The following is a 24592-nucleotide window of genomic DNA, read 5'->3' as shown; positions in this document are numbered from 1 at the left end:
CAACTTCCGTCTTTCAAGAGCAACTTAAATCAAACAACTGAGAAATGTTTCTTGAAACTTGTTTCACGCTTTTTACTTTGAAGGGAAGCCAAGAAGAATGATAGTTGCTCCCATAAAATCTATTTAAATATTGTTTTTCTCAAATAGTCACATCATATGGGAAGCCCGTTTCCGCCACTGTGATAAAAAAAATTAAGATCCTGTAAGTCATAATTATGAGATATTATCTCATAATTATGACTTCACTATCTCATAATTATGACTTAGCATCTCATAATTATGAGATAGTAAGTCATAATTATGAGATAGCAAGTCATAATTATGATAGTGAAGTCATGAGATAGTATCTCATAATGACTTACAGGATCTTAATTTTTTTATCAGTGGCGGAAACGGGCTTCCATAACATCATGTGTGGAATATTAATATTTTATTTCCTTTTTTAAACAACTGGTCTTCAATGAAAACAAATACTAAATGTTGCTGCTTGCCCCAATAGCATACATGCCATTATTACAACCTCTGGGGCAGAACACAAGTTGTCTTTTTAGTCATTTTTGTTGTTGTTGAAAAGTTCAGTAACCACTAACTAATTGGAAACCAAAATCATCTAGCAGGTGCCAGAAACTAATAGGAAAAGAGCAGAAACCCCTACATTATGATAATTGGTACTGAACTGGTCCTACATTTAGAGACTATTTTTTACTGAGAGCTTCATCACGTCATCCAGGGAGAGAAAGGGAAGAGTGAGGAACCATACGAGTATCTTGTGGTCTAAATGACTAAACAGCGTAAAATCCCTTGTACGTGTTTACATGCTTGGCCAAAACCAAGCTGAAAGAACACCAGAGATATATCGCATTCACAAGAATGGGAAGGAAAACATAATGCCTCCTGCCATAACTTTTGGCAGCTCTGTCTAGGTAGTGGTCCCCACTGATGAATACACAACACAAGAACAAAAACATGTTCCATAAATGCACATTGACCATTTTAATTATTGTAAATTTATCAGACACCAATCAGATTTCAAATTGACCAAGTACATATTTCTTAACCAAGACAATAGTCTACTTTTAATTTACTGGTGACATGGTTTACACACTTCCTTCGATCATTTGCACAAATACATAACAGCCCCCCCCCCAATCATGAAGAGTTCAGACAGGTCTTCTCATTAAGCCTTGGTCGGTCCAACCACTTGGGATGACTGCTGGTTCTGTTGGAGATGCTGGATCTTCACGTTCATCACTTCAATCACCGCTGTAAGAAATAACACAATGTGCAAAATAAATAAGTGTGCAATAGAGTGCTGCATGGATGACGCATTGTTGAAGGCCAATGCCGGCATTCCGCATGGCACGTGTTGCCTCGACATAAAATGTCCCATTAATGCAGGTTACCAACTTGGACTCTTCCCCAGTCTCACAGGTTTCCATGGACCATGATTGTGCCTGCTGCTGTGGCCCACTGCGACCATCAGTCACATGTATACTTCCAATACTAGTACAATCAGTGCCTTTCTGTTTAGTCCATTATATCCATCAATGCTGGGTTTCTTTTAATTGTGGTTTTCACCATGTTTTGTTCTCACATGTATTAGCCAATGCATTTCAGTTGTACTCTAAAATAGTAGGTGTGGTATATTAATAACTTTTAAAGTAAAAACTCTTAAATGTTAAGTGAATATAACTGTCATTAATCCTCTAATTGCAAACCTTGCTAAATAAGCAGTATTTAATCATTTGTAATATCCATCTTATTGGTTAAAACATAGGACTTGTAGAATTAAAATATCTGGTTTTGAATGGGACAAATATTACATTTAGTCAAACAAATAACAAGGAAACATCTATTTAAAAAAAATTAACCTACCTTGTTTCATAGCGTGTTTTTCTTGAAGCGCTGGCTGAATTTTCTCTATCTGCTTTGTGAGGAAGTCTATTTTACGTTTGAAGAAAGCCTTCGAGTCATCCACATTCTTCAGAGACGGACAAATAGAGTATACATTAAATTTACTTCAAAATGTTTTACATAATACGTTACATTACTTATCGATTCTTTAACGCAAATATATTTGCCTTTTCGACATAGTAGCCTGTCCCCACATCCACGAACACATTTTCCACATCATTCAATGTTCCAGGGACGTACATCTGAGAATACCAAAAGTCAAGGGGAAGTATGCATGTCTCAAGAGATGCACAACTTTATTATAGCACGTCACGTAAAAACAATAAAGTATGAACCATGAGGGGAAGGATACAGAGCTGGTAAGTGGCACGAGCAATTCTTTTCCTGTGTGACAGACGAAAGACAGAATTAACACATAATCGACTTCAGCTGCAGAGTCACTGATGTAGAGGCCGAAGTCACAAACAAGACTACATTACACGTTTGAATAAATAATGCATATTTAAAAAGGCACATCACATCACACTGATGAACTCTCTGGATAGGAACGTTTATATACGACTGAGTTTCAGAGATGTATTCATTATCCCCACAGAAAGGGTGGTTCCAGCACGAACCCCTTTAAAGGCTTGATGGGTCTGAGACAGGTATTTTACTCACCTTTGTTGTTTTTGTTCAGGACGTTCATACTATCTTTGGCTTCAACATATTTTGTCTGGACAACTTTGAGCTGACCGATTGAAGACGTCAAGAACTCGATCTCCTGCCAACATAACATGGACACATTAACGGCTACACCGGAGGATTGTCTGACTCCAACACATGCAGGAACGTTAGTCGAGAACTTAAACCCACCAATTTACAATTGGAACAAAACGTGCACACATAACAAACTATAATGTACTCATGTCGACATACGCGTGACATGATGTTACATGTACTACAAACGTGGTGCATATTGGGTACCGTTAGCTTCAGATGCGCTAGCTAGCTAAACCACTCTGCCATTTCCATTCAGATGATCACCGGCATGAAGTTGATATCGTAAACAAGTGACTATCTATTCATAGGTAAGTTTTTACTCCTGAGTTACCTGATCTAGTTGGGTTTTCAGGCCCTCTAACTGAGGCAGGGAGAGGTCTGTGAGATTCACCGCCATGTTGGATTCGCGATGCCAACTGACCTTTAGTGACTGCTTCCGGGTCATGAGGGGGGGGGGGGGGGCGGTCCTAATCACGAACACCGGTCCTACTTGTTCGCCCATCCTTTTTCAACTTAAACACGATTAAACTATTCATAAACAATACGATTCTCTCACTGTAATGCATATCGCAAATATAAAATATAAATACAGAACATAGTTTACGTTTTAAAATGTAGGGTTCACAATATATAACGTTAGTCATTTGAACAAATCTTTATGTATGTAAAACTATACAACTTAGCCTACTCGTTTTTTAATGAATTATTTCCACAATATAACACACAATTAGAGCCTGAAATATGTCCGTCCGTCAGTCGCATTTCATTTTGAAACCGGTACGTAAACTTGAAAATGCAATTGAATGTACAATAACAATAAAGTATAATAATTAATACATAATAATAATTTAAATTCAGAAGATCAGAATGCAATTTCCAGTCCAGGTTACTCAAAATGAATTTCAAGATGCAAATGAAATGTGAGAATGCCAATATGTTTTATATTTTAGCAAATTTTAAGTTGTTTTTAGGTTTATTTTGTACATGATACATTGTAAATTAATTGTACTATAAATTTCAATATGCAAATGAAATTTGAGGGTGCCAATGTTGTTTTTATTTTAAGTTCTTTTTAGGGTTTATTTTGTACATTATGAACATTCAACTGAAACCTTTAACATATATATATTAATATTGTTAGAGCTATTGTACCTCAGTATGTGTGCTATATGGCCCCTGAAAGCCCCCTCAAAATTACAGCTACCATGAGATTTTGATCAAATGTCTAAATCTAAATTTAGAAAATGATTTATCTATTAAGACACTCATAGCTACAGTGTTTAGCTTTAATTCAATTCAATTCAGTTTATTTTGTCCAGCCCAATATGACAAATTACAAATTTGCCTCAGAGAGCTTTACAATCTGTACACATACGACATCCCTGTCCCAGGACCTCACATCGGATCAGGAAAAACTCCCAAGAAATAGAAACCTTTTACAGGGAAAAAAAGGGAAGAAACCTTCAGGAGAGCAACAGAGGAGGATCCCTCTCCCCGGATGGACCGAAGCAATAGATGTCATGAGTACAGAAGGAAAGATTACAGTTACAACACATTCAATGAATATGACAGAGTGATGATCTATCAGGCAGATGGAGGTAGAGAGGAGGAGTGGGCAAGGCACATCAGAAGGGCCATGGCATTAGACCCAGCCTGGTCCAATGGACCCTATGAGATGTGAAGTCACAAGGACTCCGGGGAGGAAGCAGAGTTAATAATGTGCAATGGAGAGATTCATATTTAAGGAGAGAGAGGAGAGGAGAGAGCTGCTCAGTGTATCCTAAACGTCCCCCAGCAGCCTATAAGCCTATAGCAGCATATCCAGGGGCTGAAGGTGGAAGCTGGTTCCATAAAAGAGGAGCTTGATAACTGAAGGCTCTGGTTCCCATCCTACTAGTAGCCCCACATTTGCAATCATTGTGACACCCCCCTCAGTAATTGTGTGTGTGTTAATGGATTTTTATGATGTTTTTTTAAATGATTTTATGATTCAATTCAATTCAGTTTATTTGTATAGCCCAATTTCACAAATTACAAATTTGTCTCGGAGTGCTTTACAATCTGTACACATAGACATCCCTGCCCCAAAACCTCACATCGGACCAGGAAAAACTCCCAAATAACCCTTCAGGGGAAAAAAAGGGAAGAAACCTGCAGGAGAGCAACAGAGGAGGATCCCTCTCCTAGGATGGACAGATGCAATAGATGTAATGTGTACAGAAGGACAGATTTAGAGTTAAAATACATTCAATGAATATGACAGAGTGTATGAATAGTTCATAGTAGGCATATTCCACGATGGAGACCTCCACGATCCATCAGGCAGATGGCGGTGGGGAGGAGGAGGGCGGAGTCTCAACAGGACAGTGGCGTAGTCATGAGCAGGAATTCCACGACCCAGACGAGTCTATGCCGTCTCATAGGGTCCGATGACCCCATGAGACGAAAGTCAAAAGGACTTCCGGGAGAAAGCAGAGTTAGTAACGTGTGATTGAGAGATGAAAATTCATCCTTAAGGAGAGAAAAAGAGGAGATAGGTACTCAGTGCATCCTAAAACGTCCCCCGGCAGCTATAAGCCTATAGCAGCATATCAAGGGGCTGGACCAGGTGAACCTGATTCAGCCCTAACTATAAGCTCTGTCAAAGAGGAAGGTCTTAAGTCTACTCTTAAACGAGGTGACTGTGTCTGCCTCCCGGACTGAAATTGGAAGCTGGTTCCATAAAAGAGGAGCTTGATAATTAAAGGCTCTGGCTCCCATTCTACTTTTTAAGACTCTAGGAACTACAAGTAGTCCCGCATTTAGTGAGCGTAGCTCTCTAGTGGGGCAATATGGTACGACAAGCTCCTTAAGATATGATGGAGCATCACCAATCAAGGCTTTGTAGGTTAAGAGAAGAATTTTAAAAGTGATTCTTGATTTTACTGGGAGCCAGTGCAGAGCAGCTAGTGCAGGAGTGATGTGATCTCTTTTCTTAGTTTTAGTGAGAACACGAGCTGCAGCATTCTGGATCAACTGACGGGACCTAAGAGATTTATTAGAGCAGCCTGCTAATAAGGAGCTGCAGCAATTCTGTCTCCGAGTAACGAACGCGAGAACCAATTTTTCTGCATCTTATTGAGACAAGATGTGCCTGATTTTTGAAATATTACGTAGATGAAAGAATGCAGTCCTTGAGATTTGCTTTACGTGGGAGTTAAAGGACAAGTCCCGATCAAAGATAACGCCAAGATTCTTTACAGTGGTGTTGGATGCCAGGGCAATGCCGTCTACAGAATCCACATCACCAGATAATTGATCTCTGAGGTGCTCAGGGCCGATTAAAATTACTTCGGTTTTGTCTGAGTTTAACATCAAGAAGTTGCAGGTCATCCATGTTTTTATGTCTTTAAGACATGCTTGAATTTTACAGAGTTGGTTGCTCTCCTCTGGTTTTATCGATAAATATAGTTGAGTGTCATCTGCATAACAATGAAAGTTTATGGAGTGTTTCCTGATAATATTGCCCAAAGGAAGCATGTATAAGGTAAATAAAATTGGTCCAAGCACAGAACCTTGTGGAACTCCGTGATTAACGTTGGTGGTTATCGAGGCGTCATCGTTTACAAATACAAACTGAGATCGATCTGATAAATAGGATTTAAACCAAATTAGTGCCGTGCCTGAAATGCCAATCGACTGCTCCAGTCTCTGTAACAGGATGTCATGGTCAATGGTGTCGAATGCAGCACTAAGGTCTAACAAGACCAGGACAGAGAGGAGTCCTTTATCTGCTGCCATTAAGAGGTCATTTGTAATTTTCACCAGTGCCGTCTCGGTGCTGTGGTGTTTTCTAAATCCTGATTGAAATTTCTCAAATAAACTATTATGATGTAGAAAGTCGCACAACTGATTTGCGACCACTTTCTCAAGGATCTTGGAGAGGAAGGGAGGTTAGAGATCGGTCTGTAGTTAGCCAATACCTCTGGATCCAGAGTGGGCTTCTTCAGGAGAGGTTTAATAACAGCCACCTTGAAGGAGTGTGGTACGTGGCCTGTTAGCAGAGACACATTGATAATATCTAATAGAGAGCCGCCAATTAAAGGCAAAACGTCTTTAAGCAGCCTCGTCGGGATGGGGTCCAAGAGACAGGTAGACGTGTTCAAAGTAGAAACCGGTGAAAATAATTGGTCACGGTTGATAGGAGAAAATCCTCCAAATATACACCAGGGCATACAGCGGTTTCCAAGGCCATTCCACTTGAGGACAGATTGGCACTGGTTATGGGCAAGAGATTATTAATCTTGTCCCTAATAGTTAAAATCTTTTCATTAAAGAAGTTCATAAAGTCATTACCACTAAGGTTTATAGGAATGCTCGGCTCCACAGAGCTGTGACTCTCTGTCAGCCTGGCTACAGTGCTGAAGAGAAACCTGGGGTTGTCGTTATTTTTTCTATTATTGATGAGTAATAGGCTGCTCTGGCATTACGGAGGGCCTTCTTATATGTTTTAAGACTATCTCGCCAAACTAAGCGGGATTCTTCGAGATTAGTTGAACGCCATATGCGTTCAAGCTTTCGTGACGTTGCTTCAGTTTGCGGGTCTGAGGGTTATACCAGGAGCAAACCTCCTCTTCCTCACTGTCTTCTTCTTCAGAGGGCTATCGAGTCCAGTGTCATTCTCAGAGAGCCTGTGGCACTGTCAACAAGATGATCAATCTGGGACGGACTAAAGTTAGACCAGGAGTCCTCTGTTATATTGAGACGTGGTATCGAATCAAATACAGAAGGAATCGCTTCTTTAAATTTAGCTACAGCACTATCAGTTAGACATCTAGTGTAGAAACTTTTGACTAACGGAGTACACTCCGGTAGTATAAATTCAAAAGTTATGAGGTTGTGGTCTGACAGAAGAGGATTCTGTGGGAAGACGTTCAAATGCTCAATGTCAACGCCATAAGTAAGAACAAGATCAAGCGTGTGGCCAAAGCTGTGAGTGGGTTTCTGTACTCTCTGACAGAAGCCAATCGAGTCCAACAAGGAGATGAATGCAGCACTAAGGCAATCATTATCAACATCCACATGGATATTAAAATCTCCAACAATAATAACTTTATCGGTTTTAAGAACCAAACTTGATATAAATTCTGAGAATTCAGATATAAACTCTGAATATGGACCTGGTGGCGGTACAGAATCACAAATCGAATTGGCTGTAGTGTTTTCCAGGTTGGATGTGAAAGACTAAGAACAAGGCTTTCAAATGAGGTGTAGTGTAATTTTGGTTGAGGATTAATTAATAGGCTCGATTCAAAGATGGCTGCTACTCCACCTCCTCGACCGGTGCCTCGAGGAATGTGAGTATTAATATGACTTGGAGGAGTCGATTCATTCAGGCAGACATATTCTTCATGGCTCAGCCAGGTTTCAGTTAGGCAACATAAATCAATGTGATTATCTGATATTAAATCATTCAGTAACACAGCTTTAGATGACAGAGATCGAATATTTAGGAGACCACATTTAATAGACCTATTTTGTTGCACTGCTGAAATAATTGTGTTAACTTGTATAAGGTTATTGTGTACGACTCCTCTTCTGCTTACTTTTGATTTATTTAATTGAAGTGGCCGTGGGACAGACACAGTCTCTACTCTAAAGTCAAGGGTGGGTAACTGCTCGAATGGAAGAGCAGAGAAGGGTGTTAAACTACAACTCTGCTCCCGGTTCCTGATCTGAACCCTGGGTTGTCATAGATTAAGTCCGTGATCAACTTGGTCATATTCGCAGAAATGAGACGCGCTCCGTCCAACGTGGGATGAATGCCGTCTCTCCTCATCAGATCAGGTTTTCCACAGAAAGTCTTCCAGTTGTCTACGTAGCCCACATTATTCGCTGGGCACCACCTCGACAGCCAGCGGTTGAAAGACGACATTCGGCTATACAATTCGTCTGTCTGCAAATTTGGGAGAGGGCCAGAGAAAATTACGGTGTCCGACAACGTCTTGGCATAAGCACACACCGATTCCACATTAATTTTAGTGAGTTCCGAGCGGCGGGCTCGGGCGTCATTACCACCGGCGTGTATTACAATCTGACTGTATCTCCGCTTATCCTTAGCCAGCAGCTTCAAACAAGACTCCACGTCGCCCGCTCTGGCCCCCGGGAGGCACACGACTCTGGTCCGTGGCTTCGCTATTTTCACGTTCCTGAGGCCAATATTTGATCGTAACCTATATGTGTATTGCTTTTATTGATGTTTTTGTGATACCCATTTTCTCCCTTAGTTATGGTTTGTAATATCTAATATGTAATGCCTTCCTTCCTTCTGCTGTCAGGCTGCACAACACACTGCAGTAGTTCGCTGGAGATCCTGGCAAACTTTGCACTTTACTTTATTTTCCCCCTGTATATTTAGTATTAGTATTAGTATTTTGTTTTGTGTTCTATATTTATTTTCATGTGCACCACTGCTGTGACTTGATTTTTGAAATGTCCCCACTGTGAGACAAATAAAGGAATATATCATATTTGGCCACAGGGACTACAGTTTAAATTTAGCTAAGACTGACACATTTACCCCTAGGTTGATCGATGTGTAGGGTCCCTGTTCAAATAAATAAATGAAACGACATGAAAATTTCATACCTGCAAACTCATGAGGGGTGAAAAAGGTGACAACGGGGGGGGGGGGGGGGGTGCAGGTGACTTTTTGTTGTTGTTGTCACCACACCACATCCACGTTGTTTGAAGCCTCAAAGCTTTTAGAACCACAACTACAGTCATTTTATTGTTCTGACCACAAATCTAAATAATGATAATAAACAGTTTAAGAACAAAAGGTTCTCCGCTCTGACTCAGCCCTATAATGATAGTAATAACAAATATACATTGTCATTATATATAATATGGTTAAAGTCATTCATGAACCAACTTCCTTTTTTTTTGCCTGAACAGTCCTCATGGACTTCTCCCTGAATCTGTTCTGTCTCTACCTGTTTGTCACGATACTCATATTATAACTTCTATACATATTACATAGCTGCCATAAATATCATGATACCCGATACCAGAATTCAATACACCATACAAACAATATGGTACCATAATTACGAGACTGGTATATTTATCTATAATAGTAATAAATAAAACATCTGTATGGTTCACTTTTACCAACTTTTCAACACTTAACAAATGACAGTAATATGAGTATTAATACAGCCAGATATGAATGAAACTACATGGTTCCATCATAGCATTGATTATACACTATGAGGCCGTTAGTCTCTGACCAGATGATACACAGTTCATCAGGATGAGCAGCTGGAGAGTTACAGAACTTTACAGACTGAAACATTTCACTTCTGGCATCTTTTTATTTTTTAAGCCGAAGTCTCTAAAGCTGCGCCACTTCTCTCGCTGTGAGCTGCGCAGCGCAGTGTGCGCAGACAGCTCGCCACGGAGCAGCGCGTGCGCTCTGATCGCTCTCTTAATGAAGTATCGATACTAAAAATATGCTAAATCACATCGTGTTTAACGTACGGGTACTTTGTTAGCATCGCTACACCGTGCAGCGTGACAGGAGTAGATGTAGCGGGCTAACATTCAAGCTAACCTGAACCCCCAAACGCTGAAGACATCTTGACGCTGATTGGCCGAGACGCGACACGTCCCATCAAAGATGTTTTATTGCGAAGAGCAACACTTCACACTTTTCTCCGCGTCACTGCAATCTCAACGGCAGCGGGCCAGGTGACCCCCCCCCCCCCAAAACAAAAACAAAAACTCTTCGGATCTCCACGATTCACGTGGATGACCTATTTTGAGTTCAAAACGGTGAATTTCACCGAAAGGTGACAAGTTTGCAGGTATGACATTTAGTAAACGCAGCTCTAGTGGGGCAATATGGTACTACAAGCACCGTAAGATATGATAGTGCATCACCAATCAATGCTGTGTAGGTGAGGAGAAGAATTTTAAATGTGATTCTTGATTTTCCAGGGAGCCAGTGCAGAGCAGCAAATACAGGAGTAATCTGATCTCTTTTCTTAGTTTTAGTGAGAACACGAGCTGCAGCATTCTGGAATCAACTGGAGGGACCTAAGAGACTTATTAAAGCAGCCTGATAATAAGGAGTTGCAGTAATCCAGTCTCGAAGTAACAAGTGTGAACCAGTTTTTCTGCATCTTTGAGACAAGATGTGTGAAATATTCCGTAGCTGAAAAAATGCAGTCCGTGAGCTTTGCTTCACGTGGGAGTTAATGGACAAGTCCCGACCCTTAACAATAGCTAACTCTCAAAGAAATAAAACAGTGTTGAAAGAACAAGATCTCTGCGTTATGTAATAGCGAACTAGGTGACACAGTAAATTGATTTGATCCAAATGTTAGTAACGTGTTAACATTTTCCTGAGAACATATTTCTTGTTTCTAGAAGAAAAAAAACTGTAAACAGAGAACCCCCTGTCCCCCAACTCTTTACACAAATAAGACTTATTAAAGTAATTTCCACAAACCAGACACCGATTGTATTCAAGAACACATTTACTAAAAAAATGTTTAATCAACACATTTAAAATCCATTCAAACACTTTGTAAAAATTAGCAAGATATTTAAAATCATTCACACTATAGTAACATTGGTTTAAAAATGGAAGCATTGGTTTGAATAAAATAAAATGCAGTACTTTAATATTGCCAAAACCACAAAACAAAGTTTAAGTAATTTCCTCCAGCTTGTTTGCTGAAACAAAACAATTTAGATACCGACTACATTCTGTTTCTAGCAGAGTTTTGGTTTTCCAGGCCATCTACTGCAGGTGAACAGGTAAGCCATAGACCACAGGTGCAGCTCCCACGAGGTGTTTCATGTGTGTGACCTGACGTGATTGGCCCATATAATCCAGGAGGGAAGCTCCGGAACCAGCAGATAACCAGGACTCCAACAAGACTTTGGTGAAGCGATCAATATCCCGATCTGTGACATCCCACAGGTTTCCCAAAAAAAGGGGGCTTAGAAAAAGAAAAGAAAAAGAAGTATTAATAGGACACATTTAACAGAACCTTATTCTAGAAAATAAATATCTCACCAGCCTGCTGTGAGGTAGTTGAGGACGATGCCTTGACCTTCCTGATCTCCGCGCACTGCCAGAGCGGCACTACTGCAACCGAAGATCAGAGACGCTGCTCTCACCTGCCGCTTCAGGACTGCTTGGCCATCGAAGAATCGCGCACCTGCACCATGACCCACGAAACTAAAGCATCCCAGGGTTAAAAGGATGATAGAAAGTAAAAATGGTTATCAAATCAAAGAGCGCAAAATAAACAATATATTTTTGTTTTAAATGTCTAAGCAGAAAAGGATGCGACAGGGATTCAGCTAAAATTTCATTAGATTAATCATTTAGTCTATAAAATGTCAAAGTAATTGTGAAAAAATATCAATCACAAGTCTGGAGTCCTACGTCTTCAAGTTTTTTAACAGTCCAAAAGATTTTTCTTTAGCATCAAAAAGCAAATTAAATGTGCCTGTTGATCAGCTCTTGAACAAGCAAAGAATTGTGTTCTTATCTGCTCACACAGTGATTTTGAATTGAGTGATTTTGAAGTACTTTCATAATGCCTTATTGTCAACATATTGCAGTATTATTTCTGCTCCCTATAAGGATATTTAGGATGATAAACTCACATATATAGATCCTTGGTAGCAACCGCTTCTTCCAGCTGACTCGAGTCAGGAGCAACTCCACACACACCGACCCAATCCAGTTTACTTTAAGGAGAATGGTAATGTAGTAAATGGGAAGAAAACAGGCCGGTGACAGGAAGACTTACATCCAAATAAAAAGGTTTCAATGGTCATGACTGTCGGTCTCACCTGCTAAACCATTCCTTGAATTGTCCTTGAGAGTTTCTTAAATTGGCATCAGGGTCCACAACATAAAACACTTGCTTTGGATCCACGCCTTTCTTTAGGACAGATTGAGAGTCAGTCTAAAAGGGAAGATAGAAAAAACAAAGTCCGTAACTACCACCGACTGTCAGGACGTAAACGACATGTTCACCACAGGCCATATTGCCACAGTACCTCTCTCTGAATGCTCAGTCCAATTACAGAGTGCAAAGATGGCATCCGGCTGACAGAGTGAGACTTTAGGATGGAGGTGCTCTCCCACGGCAGCTTCTGAAGGTACTGCAAAAGAAACCGGAGAGGATACCTCTACATCTGAGCATTATCCTACCTCAAAGAACATATCGCGTCAGTGCTTCTGGAGGTCTTTTCTCTCCCAGAAAGGCCCCACTATGTGCAAATCAGGCTTTAGGGAAATGCAGTACTTAATAGAGATGACGAAACCAACCTTGTCCAGGATGAGAACTACATGACCGCGGGGCTCGTCTCTGCAAGCGAGCCGGGACACCGCTGTATGGAGAAGCTGGTCACACTCCGTGTCCCACTGCGGAGAGACTCCCAGAGCAAATCTCCTTAGGTCCTCTTGGGAGAGCACAGGAGAGGCAGACAGCACAGCCTGAAACACAAACATTCAACGTGTGAGTAGCTGCTCCTTTTCCAACAGAAACCAAGACAGAATTGAAAAATATATATTAAAACACACACCGTCAACATTTCCTCACTGACTGCCACTCCCTTTGCAGACAAGGACTTGCAAAGGTGCCGCGCTTGTTTGGAAATCTCAGGATCCAATGAAGGCGGTAGGAGAAAGCTCCACCAGCACCCCAGCAGTTCCCCCATCACCTTCAACAGTTGCTGAAATAAATATTGTGTGTTCTTAGTGGAAGTGAATAACTTTTAAGTGAAACTGCGTAAACAATGCAGGCATTGTGAAGTCCTGAGACTCCCCAGTAGCAGCTTCGCTCTTCACCACTTACCCCAACTCGAGAGTCAAGTGCCCCGCGGGCCTCCCACCACTTGGCTTTCTCAGACACAGAGCTCACAAGCTTCTGCTCCACCTGGATACTATCGATCTCCTGAACCAGCCAACCGATGGAGTGCTGCACAACACAGAGACAAAGACAGTGTTATAATCAGAGATGTTAATGATGAATTTAGTGTGCCAGTGGCTTTTTGATGCAGAATATTGAGTGTGACTGTCTTATATATTTTGATAGATGACATTATACAGCACATATTTCCTTTTAGGCTAGGCTACTTGATAAAAGATGGGAGAGTATGAGCATAGCGAGATTGTAAAGTCACTTGAGTCACCATGTTACTAAGCACTCATACTTATAGCACAATATACTTCTCTAGATTGTGGCAACCATTCTCCTCAGAAAATAATGTACTGTCTTAACCTGTTGTTTAGAGGTAGGGGTGTGAACAGTGAGCGGGGCAGAGCCCTTCTCAAGACGTGTCAGTATGATGCGGTCACCCATCTCCCCAGGTTTTACTCCAAGCACAGACATCACACAGACAGTCACCCCTGTGAAAGGAGTGAGGGGGATGCACAGAAAGAAAGGGTAATAGTACATGAGCATAATGCAGTTACAATTCTGCTCATCTTAACAAACACGAAAGCATCAAGTTATCTGAATGAAATCAGGATATGGAGAAGTTGAACAGCTCACACTCACCGAGTTAGCTCTACTAAGTATAGCTACAGGAAATAGATTAGACATAGAAGTTTGACGAACTCAAAATAAAAACTTGCTTTGTGATCAAAAGCCATAACCTCTAATAATGCACTACTGACATGTGCAAACCATATTTTGACAGAACAAACATTAAAATGTACCCATTTCGAGATCAAGACATTATTTCTTATTCTACCTGGGGGAAGCTGTTGAATTTCTTGGAGAAACTCTTGACAGTGGCTCTTGGGGAAAGTAGCAGCATCAGCAGTAGGGAAGGAGAAGATGTTCTCCAACCGCGACAACCTCTGCTCAGTGGAGTTCTTGGACTCGTTTGGACCGAGCTCATCTAGACTCAGAGCATCCATCTTGTCTGCTAACTCACTGGACACCTTTCTCAGCTTTCTGTTGGCACGATGACACAAAGCAACATGAATTCAACCATTTGTCATATTGTCAATGTAAAAGAATGTCGAGTCTTGAACATGTCAAAAATATATTGAATATCATTGACATGACTCAATACAGACAAGACTAATGCCTACTTGAGACAACTGGCCAAATGCCTGATTGTGTGATGACGATTTGTGATGCCCAAAGAGTGGGCATGCAGCATTGCTGTAGTTATGGGGTCCTGCTGCCCTCTGGTCAGGGCCAGGAGAGCACAGAGGGTCGGGTAGATGGTGGGGGAGGGGAAGTGCTGGAGGGCCAGCCATGCAGTGCGGAGCAACGACTCAACATCCTCCAGAGAAAGATTGTCTGAGAAAAGAAAGATTTAAAATAGACACAACTGGATAAAGAGCTAAGAAGAGTACAGAGCTACCATGAAGACTAAGTGTTTACTTCTTCATATCCATTACTTCTCATTATAAGATGCTTTTCCAGATACTAGTGGCATGTTTCCCTCCTCTTATACACACACATATATTGTACATTTTTAGATCATTATACGATTGCAAGTCTCATTTCAATAAAGAAAGGACACATACCATAAAGATAGTGTCATAATTGTGCAGTAGTGTAAAGCCTCACCTGGCCTGGTGTATGAATGAGAGAGGGGGGGTTGTGGACCTTCTCTCAGGTGACCTCTGCTCCTGAGTTCAGATAAGTCGTCTCTCCCCAAATCACCACAATTGTCCCTTCGCAAAACCTCAAAATCTGTGGAGAGAATCAAGAAAGAGGTTACAACTCTGGTTCTTAATAAATATGTTGTTAGGTGCAGTCATGACCATTATTATGAGTTCCAAATCATTACCAGTGAGCTTGGAAGGCATCACTAATGTCTCAATAAGCGATATGGTGTGATGGATGGCACAAAATAAATTGTGGTAAATGTTGTGCAACTGCCAGGAAATTAAGTTACATGTTTAGTAATTAATGTGGAGTTCCACAAACGTGCACAACATACACACCTATATCTTTACTTGAAGCAGAATCGTCTCCAGCCTCGTCAGAGTCAGATGCCCTGAGCTGCTCGATGCTAATGTCCAGGACTTGTTTAGTTTCCTCCTCAATGGTCCTCATCTTGTCTGGCTCCTCCACTGAATGGGCTTCGGTCCTGGACAGCTCCCTTGTTGTTCTTCCTCTTGTGGTTGAGGCAGACTGGTTGACTGAAGACTCGTCCTCCTCAGAAGTCATCCCAGGCATTGCAGTGGTCTTCTTACCCCTGGTCTGCCTCTTGGGTGGGACCTTCACTGCAGGTGGATCTGGGGCTGTTTTACAGTTCTGCGCCGCTCTTCTTGTGGTGGTTCGCTTTTTAGGGACATCTATTTTTTTCTTAGGCTCTGCCGGGGTGTTGGGTTCCGTGTCACTCTCGTCGCTAAACTCCATCTGTATTGAAATATAAGAAAGTTTTTTTACCCTCCATAAAAACAACAACAATGAAAACCGCTTCGACTAAGATGCCTACCACGAAGCGTGATTTCTTTGTGCGTCTGGGGGCAGCGGGCACAGGTTGGGCTTTGTCTTGTATTGGCGACAACTCTTCAAACACATGAAACTGGATCTTAGAGGCAGTCCTCGGTGCTTTCTGCACAGAAGAAGGGGCTTTCACCTTTTGAATAGGAGTGCAGGCCAATGTAGGTACCACTGTGTTAAAGTCAAACGAGTCGCGCTCCCTACTGAATGGCTCAGGCTTTACCATCACCGGTGTCAAGGGAACAAGTCCCTTTCCTCTGGTTGAAGAGCTTGTCACTGTAATCCTGGGCGTGACAACCGTGACCTTCTTGGCCCCTTTTGTTTTGTCAGGAATATCGAGGTTTTTGTTGGACTCTTTAGGCTTCTTAAGCAAGGATGAGGAGGGCACCTCTTTCAGTTCTGATTTCTGCTTTTTATCCTCTTTTGGTGCATTCCAAGTCCAAACATTTGAGAAGAGTTCCTCTGGGCTGCAGCCTTTTTTTCCCGCCAAGGTAACCAATGACACAATGGCTTTGGTTGCCAGTAGGCCTGCTCTCACAGGTCTTAGCATAGGAGAAGGTGTGGAATCAACAAATGCCAAGCCAGCTTCCAGTATTTTCCATATGCCAAAGACCTTGCTATGCCTTGGATCCAGGCCAGACAGGGCCATGTGAAGATAGACACGGCCCACCACGTCCTGCATCAGGGAGGGCTTCGGGCAGCTTTTGCCAGAGCCACAGTGAGGGAGGAGCGTTGCCAATGTTGCCCCAAGTTTGGCAACAACACTCTTACAGCGAGCTAATGTTGCCGTCTGAAGTTTGAAACTGACTTTGGCCTCATTGGGATCTAGCTGCAGTACCAGATCCGCCTGTGTGGCTGCCCAGCGAGCCGTGGCACGGCCCAGACAAGGCTCCGAGCAGCAGGGGCAGTGGCAGTTAGATTCATGCGCCAGGGAGGAGAGCCAGCGGCGAGGGTGGGCTTTGAAAGGCGGGGAGCTGTCCATATCCCTCACTACAGCTTCTTTGCCAATCCACCTAGTGCTCAGGATGCCCTTAAGATCATCTTCCAAGGCAGGAAGGGGCAACTGAGATTTCTGTGCCGGGCGACCTTTCCTTGGTTTGATTTTCACTTCAGCCTTCTGCACCTGATCAGAAAAATCTGAGGAGAAGAAACATATAGAAGTCCATGATGTAGTGCAAGGAAAGAGACATGATCTAAATTAGACAATAGTCTAATAGCAGTTTGTTTTTTTCATACCAGGAATAAACATAAACACAACTTTAAAAATACATCATTTTATGAAATCACAACACAATTTAACATCACAAGTCAAGTAAAAATATTGGACCAATATCCAGCTTTGTATTCAACATACCTGTACAGAGTTCCAGAAGGTTTCTGACTTTGTCTAAATCAATTCTACTTTCCTCTCTCTCTCCCTGCATCAGTTCCAACTCAGCTTTCATCACCAGCAGCTCAGCACACCTAAAACAATAAGAAAAGAAAATTCCATTAAAAAAAAGAAACAAAGATTGTGATTGATGTATTGTGCTGTATATCTATACTGCAATTTGTTCTAGGCCCATTCTCAGCACAGCATTACTTAGAATGTATGATTAGAACAAATTCATATGGTTATACCAATATGAATGAATGTAATTACAATGTTAAACACCATTACAGAATATTAAAAATACTTCAATAGAGTTTACTTTGTTTCTGGACTGCTTCATATTTTAATGTTGAAACAGCAGGAATCTATAATAAGCAGCTTACAAATTGGGATTTATTACAAGGCTATTGGATTGCAGTGGACTGTACAAGGTGGGTATATGACCGACTAACATTTAGGATGTTGTAATCAATACACAAGAGAACACTACTGTATAGATTATATTTTACCAGTTCAAAAGGGGATGCAGTAAAAACTGCAGGTCCAATAAATGTGCTCAACAGCACATCAAGCTTAACAGCACACAAACAATAGGCAGAAACAAGTTGTGACCTGGCGTTACGTTTAGCATTGCACATTGCAGACACCAGTAAACACTGAACATATCAGAGCACAATATCTTTTGGACACTGCTTCAACATTCATATTTTAACCCTCGACCATGCATGTGTACGTACTGGCTGAGTGCTTGCAGCTTGATAGCCAGTTTGAGAGCTTCTAGACATTGGAGCCTGGCATCGTTGACGGCTCCACAGCTGCTCCTCACAGCCACGACCTTCATGGAGCAGTTTAGAAGCTCTGAGAGCAGCTGCCACTTTAGCACCAAGTTGTCTCCTGCTCAGAGATCGAGAGGGAGAGGGAGAGAATCATGGCAGACGGCACTAAAAGAGACATCAAGAAGGTATTGGAAGCCTTTTCATTCTGTTCACGTGTGGGACAAACCTACCTTGGTCGATAAAGTGCATGTCTGAGCTGCTGCCGTTAGACCCGTATAGGCCCTTCCCCACTAAAGTGACCAGCAGGCTGCAGAGAAGCTTCAGACTTTCATAGAGGGCAGCATCCGGGCTACTTAGACCTGAGACACAATCACAGGTCCTTACTCCATGAAAGCTGCAAACCTTCTCTTTACATTCTCACGATGCTAAATTAAAACAGAAATGATATTCATTGGAGCAAATGCTTCAGCTTACCGTGCTGTGTGATAGGGCTTCTCTGGGCTTGTGGCAGTGCCGCTGTGTCCAAACTCAGATAAGAGCTGCAGGTCTGGAGCATCCGAGCACGCAGCAGGTACCAACTCTTTGACTGCCGCTGCTTGTTCACTTCTTTAAGTACCTCACACAGATAAGGTACTCCACGACCCACCTGCGATACGGTCAACAGGAAAGGGGCAATTTAATAGAACTACCTATTGCAGCAAACAAAACACAAAAACAACAACAATGCAGGAAATGCCGCTTCCAGACATTTCACTTACCTGTCCTGTGCTGTAGCAGTACTGAGCTTTCAACAGAATCACCAGCATAGAGAGAGAAGAAGGTCCATCAGCAGTCTTAACAGAGGTAAGACACAGTTCTGCTTGCTCTAGCTGGGCCTTAAAAAAAAAAATCACCACAATAATCAAAGTGAGATATAGTATATAAAGTGAGATATCGTATGTTTGCTACAAATAATCATCACAAAACTGCATTACCAAAGCCAGTTCAGGAGTGCCCATATCCAGGAGAAGGCTGGTTGATTGACAGAGGTAGCTGGCACATCCGTGAGCATCTGCAAGTTGACGTGAAAGTCCAATCGCAAGCTGGTAAGCTTCCAAAGCCTTTAGAGGCTTCATAAGAAAGGAGATTTGATAAATAGGCAGATTAATTAACAATGATGTGAACAATATTTAGAATAATCTCAACAAAGAATTCACCATGAAATAACTTTCACATCAATGTCTTTCATCCAGTAAAACATCTAAATTAAAGAATTTGCTTCCAAAAGTTCTTAACCAAGTGGTTACCGGTACTTATTTGATAGAAACCTAATCAATTCGGTGACGGAGAGAGAAACAAAAAAGAGACGCGCCAGAATGTATTTGTACCTTTCCTTTGAGTTTAAAGAGCGCTGCAGTCACAGCGATGGAGCTGCAGGTCTGTTTGGGGTTTCTGACAGAAGGCAGGACGTGTGTCTGGAGCAGAGCGGACCACTCCTCGAGTGCTCTTTCCAAAGGCTTGCACAACTCTTCGAGGAAATAAAAAATGATGCCCATTAATCTCAAACAGTTTAGTTGACTAGACTCACAAATAGTGCTGAGCAGAGATGTTTTAGAATAGCAGAAGAACACATTATGGTCCAAGTATAAACATCATATTATGCATCTACAGTAGGATGATTAATAATATGAAAAGGGGATCTTACCGTTTTCTGCAGCCAGGTTAAAATGCAAGCCTTCATACACCAGGATGCTGTCTTGTGTCTTCTGCTTGTCTTCATAATCAAAATCATTGGTTTCTATTTGATTGGCCATACACCGTGTCTGCTCACGCAACTCCCTCAGTGTTTTGTCCTTGTCAATTGTCTGACCAAAAACAAATAAGGACCAGTAATTAATCACAGGACACTTGGTCAGTGTATTAAACAAACTTAAATCCAGAAAATAGTTGATTACCAGTAATAATAATAATAATAATAATAATAATAATAGAGCTTACCTCCTGAAGGTTCTTCTCTAGAGTGCAGATATAGAGCCAAAGTAAAGCATGGGCCTTGTCATCCTTCAGTCTGTCAGCATTCTCTGGCGTCTCGGGTTCTTCTTCAAAAAGCCGTAAAGCTTCATGGGTGAAATCAACTGCTGCGCTGTAGTTACAAACGAACACAGAGACAATAAGCTGTTGCCCTAAGTTGCCAGCTGCTAAATGATTTGCCCCGACAACAAAAACCCCACATAAAACAGTGCATTTAAAAATGTCAAGGAGCACCACTCATTCTAAACGACATGGATAAAAGCTCCTACCAGTCAGTCTGTTCACTGAAATCCTGGTAACACACAACTTGGGCCATTTCACAGAGGTAGACAGCACGCAGATGGGTGTGGGCGCTGTCCTCGTGGCAGATGTCCAACAGATCACAGAGCGTGTTGTAACGCTCCTGGGCCGTGTCTCCTGCCACCTCCTTATAGCAACGCAACTCTTCCTCCAACAGGCAAAGCATTACTCGCTCATCTGGGACGTCAGGACTAAAACCATCCTGTAATGTTCTGTTTCAGGATGGGACAAGTTTCCGTTCCATTAATAACCTACAAAACACATTATCCCCAAAAATTAAACTCCCTTGATTAGAATGTATCTGTACCTGAGACGGATATCCTCCTCAGAGTTACGACTAGCGTCAGTCTTTGTTTTGACCCACAGGGAGACCGGTTCAGACATATGGTCAGTGATGTTGTCCCCCAAAGCCTTCAGCCACAGGATCACCCAGTCCAGCGCTCGCTCCAGCTGTCCAGCCCGCCTAGACGTCTGCACAGCCAGCATGAAGGGGCGACTCAACTAGGGAGGCAAAAAAACATGTTAGTGATGGAGATGTGTACAAATAAAACTAAATGTCCTCAGGATATTCTGGGTTTGCATCAGTCACAGCCTAATGAGCCTATTTAAAATCAGGAGGTAATCTGTATACCAACCACCAAGCCATTCAAGACAAACCCATTATTTATACACTATAGTAATAAGACATAATGTGGTGTTATGATATAAGAAATAAATTTAAAAAACACACTTTAAAGGACTTACCCTATCGACAGAGAGCGAGACAGGGCAATTCTTGCATAGATCCCTGCAGACAATCTCAACGAGTGTGAAGGCCTGCTCATAGAGACGCCGGTTGTAAAATCCACAAGCCAAGTTGCTCATTGCGATCACTGCAAGACACACAGTAATCTTAAAATATCATTCATTATAACAATAAAATATGAACCGCCTATACATTGCAATTTATGTATAGAACAGAACCATTCCCAAGACATGTTAATAATCTATTCTAGACTGTAATAATCACCTGCTTTGACGAAGAGGTTTTCACTAGAAACTTTACGCAGTTCAGTCATCATCTGTCCAGCTGTGGCTTGGCAGTAGAGCAGCACTCTGTCCAGTAGGTCACTGTTCTCCAGCTGAGAACAACAAATCACAATCAGTCCTCAAAACTGAAGTACAATTAGGACTTCAGCAACATGTGCCAACTGTGTGATTCAGTGGTCTTATTCGTTGTCATCACATGAAAATGTTACCTTGTTATTTATCATCACCATGAAATTGAATACTACAGAAGCCGCCTCACCTGTGATGCGAGCATGCTCTCGTAAGCAAACACGAAGCCTTGGTAAATATTGAAGCAAAGTGCCTGTTGCAGTCTGCTGCACTCAGCCTGGCATGTTGAATTCTGTAAATAGAGCAAATCACAGGTTTGTAATCTGTATACATTATCCTCAAGTAAATCAATTTAACCTCTGTCTGGCTATTTAATGGCAACTGAGAAAATTCCAACAATGCTCTAATTTTACTTTTTTCTCGCACATACAGACAGACAAAAACAACAAATGTTCCTAGTCACCAACTATACCCACCTTCTTTAGAGTCTTTACCAGCCGTTCTTGGTGCTCCTCACAAAAAGAAAACCAAGCCAGGAGCACAGGTCCACTTATTCCCTTGCTGTGGCCACTTTCGACAGCCCATATCACGAGTCCACAACCTTCCAGCATTGCATGAGCTTCTCTGTCCCCCAGGTCAGCTGAAAGAGACCTCAAGGCCCTGGCACACTGTGTCAAAGCCTGACCACTCTCCCCGCCAGCCTTCATTGTAGAATGAATCTTTACTGCCCATTTGCCGAGTACCATGGCTGTACAGTGACAGTCTGCGGCCTTGCTCTCGATGTCACTCAAGAAGGTAAAAGCCAGATCATAGTGGCCAGCCTTACAAAGCAGCTTCACTACGATTAAAACCATTTCAAAAAGCGGATATAGAGTTGATGTCTCAGTAGACTGCTTGGACTGGTCCCCATCACAGCCTTGACCACCAGTCCAGCATCTGTTGAAAAGTGTGTGCATTTCTTGGAGAAGAAAAGATGCATCGTCCTTGGTTACCGCTTCACAGCTGCTCTCAAGTTCAGCGATGGCATCCTCTGTATATATGGGGACCTTTGAGAAAGAGGGGGTTACACTTTCGGTGTCCAACAACAGAAGGAAGCTCAAAGCTTGTATCTGGCAGTGGAGTTTGTCACGGGGATTCAAGATGTTCTTGTCTTTGGTAGCAGATAGTCCATTCCAGAGCACTGAGAAGCAGCTCCGCACCAGAACACTGTAGTCCTCACCCTATGAACGATAAAAGAGGGGCAACCTCGTTAAAGCCGACACTACAAAGGTGATCATTCAGTGCAGATGTGGACTTCACAACACATGTAAATTAACTAAAATAGGAAGTGATGCGTACCTGTTGGGCCGGGGTAAGCCTGCTGTAAAGCAACCCAGCTACATGGCTACACAGACTGTGAGCTTCGAGGGCGCTTAGCTTCTTGACAATATGGAAAACTATCTTTTCCATGTATAGTGGACTGCTCTGAGCCACAAGTGGTGCAGATATATCATAGCCTTGAAGGGAAACCTCCACCAGCTGGACCAACTGATTGACATGGTCAAGATTAGGTGATGCAACTCCAAGTTGATGGTTACAGGCCCTGATGACCCTGTCACACAGTGTGCGACCCTGAAGGCCCGATCGACTCTTCACATAATTCTGCAAAACATATTTATGAATAAAAAAGACAGGGTTAGGTTCTCTTTTAAAAGCGGCATTTATAAATAAATATATATGCGTTTTGCATTTCATTCTCAAAAACATGCCAACGTTCAACACAGCAAATTCAACTAAATAAAACCGTGTGACGTTACTAGGAATACAAGGGGGTTATCTTCATGATTATGCTAACCTGTAGTTCATGAAGTAACCGCTCAGTCTCTTCCACAGAACAAGTCCGCTTGACGTATTCGTCCACTTTCAAACACTTCATGACTGCAGCTGTGGAAACCCGGTTATTAGTACATTTGATTTTAAACTTCGTCCATCAAGCAGCGTAGCTAAGCTAACGTTAGCGTCAACGTCAACATGAAGCCGTTCGACTAACGTGTGCCAGCTTTACCAAGACAACATGCAGTGACTTACTTCAAGAAGGACACCTTTATGGCCACACGTTTGTATTTACGGCAGATAAAATGCAGACTGGTTCTCCATAACATCACAATCAAGCAGCGGTCAGGTTTGGCTGCTAAAGTTACATACATTTAAAGATTCAAATCTTTATGAATCATGGAAGCTGCAGCCCCGCGCGCCGTTTTTGAAAGGTGTTTACTAACCAATCAGACCACACATCCGCTTTTACCCGGAAATGATGTGACTTGTGGGTATTGTAGTTTTACGATCATACATAAAAAAACAGATCCAGAGCGACATTCTGTAGTTTCACAATTAGTTGTAAGACCAATACAGGAACATTTGAGGCATTCATCTGCATCTGTATTTGCTCAAACAGGCGACACAACCCAGAAACATGGTGTCAACAATGTAATTCAAGTAATTCTGGCGTCGGGCCATTTGAGGTATGTTTATTAATATTATAATTATTATAATTATTATAATAATTATTATTATTATTATTATATATATTATTATTATATATTTGAGGTAGGCCGAGATATAAACATGTTGGGGCGTTCATCAACTGTATTTTACAGTATTATTTGAATTATTGTTGTATAGTAAGAGCTTTGGATTTTAAACCAATGGAATTGTACATGTAGGTTTAGAGTTCCTCTATATTCTACTTTCATAATCATCCTAATTATTAGTCATATTACACCAAAATGCCAACAACATGAAAATACTTGTAATTGTATGATTGCATAACGAGTCAGACAGATCTAAGACGCTATACATTTATAGTTATACCAGACATTTGACAAATATAATGTTAA

General features: G+C 41.7%; 2 protein-coding genes across 2 annotated transcripts; both read right to left on the bottom strand.

Moving 5' to 3' along the window:
• Positions 1-969: 969 nt before the first annotated feature.
• pfdn5 (prefoldin 5) lies at positions 970-3087 on the bottom strand. Its single transcript, XM_056437632.1, has 6 exons — positions 3008-3087; positions 2575-2677; positions 2267-2298; positions 2082-2156; positions 1876-1981; positions 970-1263 (listed from the first exon to the last, which is right to left on the bottom strand). Exons 1-6 carry the CDS (start codon positions 3071-3073, stop codon positions 1178-1180), a joined length of 468 nt encoding a protein of 155 aa, XP_056293607.1. The 5' UTR covers positions 3074-3087; the 3' UTR covers positions 970-1177.
• An 8121-nt stretch (positions 3088-11208) lies between these two features.
• On the bottom strand, positions 11209-23631 carry espl1 (extra spindle pole bodies like 1, separase). Its single transcript, XM_056438540.1, has 31 exons — positions 23551-23631; positions 23055-23357; positions 22193-22936; positions 21907-22008; positions 21628-21739; positions 21363-21490; positions 20926-21119; positions 20588-20830; positions 20286-20430; positions 19993-20152; positions 19676-19815; positions 19283-19417; positions 19067-19183; positions 18783-18954; positions 18539-18667; positions 18270-18426; positions 17515-17624; positions 16153-17297; positions 15656-16073; positions 15276-15401; positions 14789-15002; positions 14443-14648; positions 13968-14095; positions 13542-13664; positions 13270-13419; positions 13013-13180; positions 12742-12846; positions 12532-12647; positions 12343-12426; positions 11744-11908; positions 11209-11666 (listed from the first exon to the last, which is right to left on the bottom strand). Exons 1-31 carry the CDS (start codon positions 23629-23631, stop codon positions 11465-11467), a joined length of 6522 nt encoding a protein of 2173 aa, XP_056294515.1. The 3' UTR covers positions 11209-11464.
• Positions 23632-24592: the final 961 nt, after the last annotated feature.

The sequence above is a fragment of the Pseudoliparis swirei genome, chromosome 18 (assembly GCF_029220125.1).
Source record: "Pseudoliparis swirei isolate HS2019 ecotype Mariana Trench chromosome 18, NWPU_hadal_v1, whole genome shotgun sequence".
Lineage (NCBI taxonomy): Eukaryota > Metazoa > Chordata > Actinopteri > Perciformes > Liparidae > Pseudoliparis > Pseudoliparis swirei.
This window is presented reverse-complemented; position numbering and strand designations above follow the sequence as displayed.

Bases quoted from the DNA above. Each gene is read 5' to 3' on its own strand.
- pfdn5 (XM_056437632.1), bottom strand. From the start codon at position 3,073: ATGGCGGTGAATCTCACAGACCTCTCCCTGCCTCAGTTAGAGGGCCTG. The intron at 2,678-3,007 runs GTAACTCAGGAG...TTATGTTGGCAG, and splicing joins TGAAAACCCAACTAGATCAG to GAGATCGAGTTCTTGACGTC. The intron at 2,299-2,574 runs GTGAGTAAAATA...TCTGTCACACAG, and splicing joins CCTGAACAAAAACAACAAAG to GAAAAGAATTGCTCGTGCCA.
- espl1 (XM_056438540.1), bottom strand. From the start codon at position 23,631: ATGAAGTGTTTGAAAGTGGACGAATACGTCAAGCGGACTTGTTCTGTG. The intron at 21,491-21,627 runs GTGATTATTACA...TGTGTCTTGCAG, and splicing joins AAACCTCTTCGTCAAAGCAG to TGATCGCAATGAGCAACTTG. The intron at 14,649-14,788 runs GTAGGCATTAGT...TCGTGCCAACAG, and splicing joins CATTTGGCCAGTTGTCTCAA to AAAGCTGAGAAAGGTGTCCA.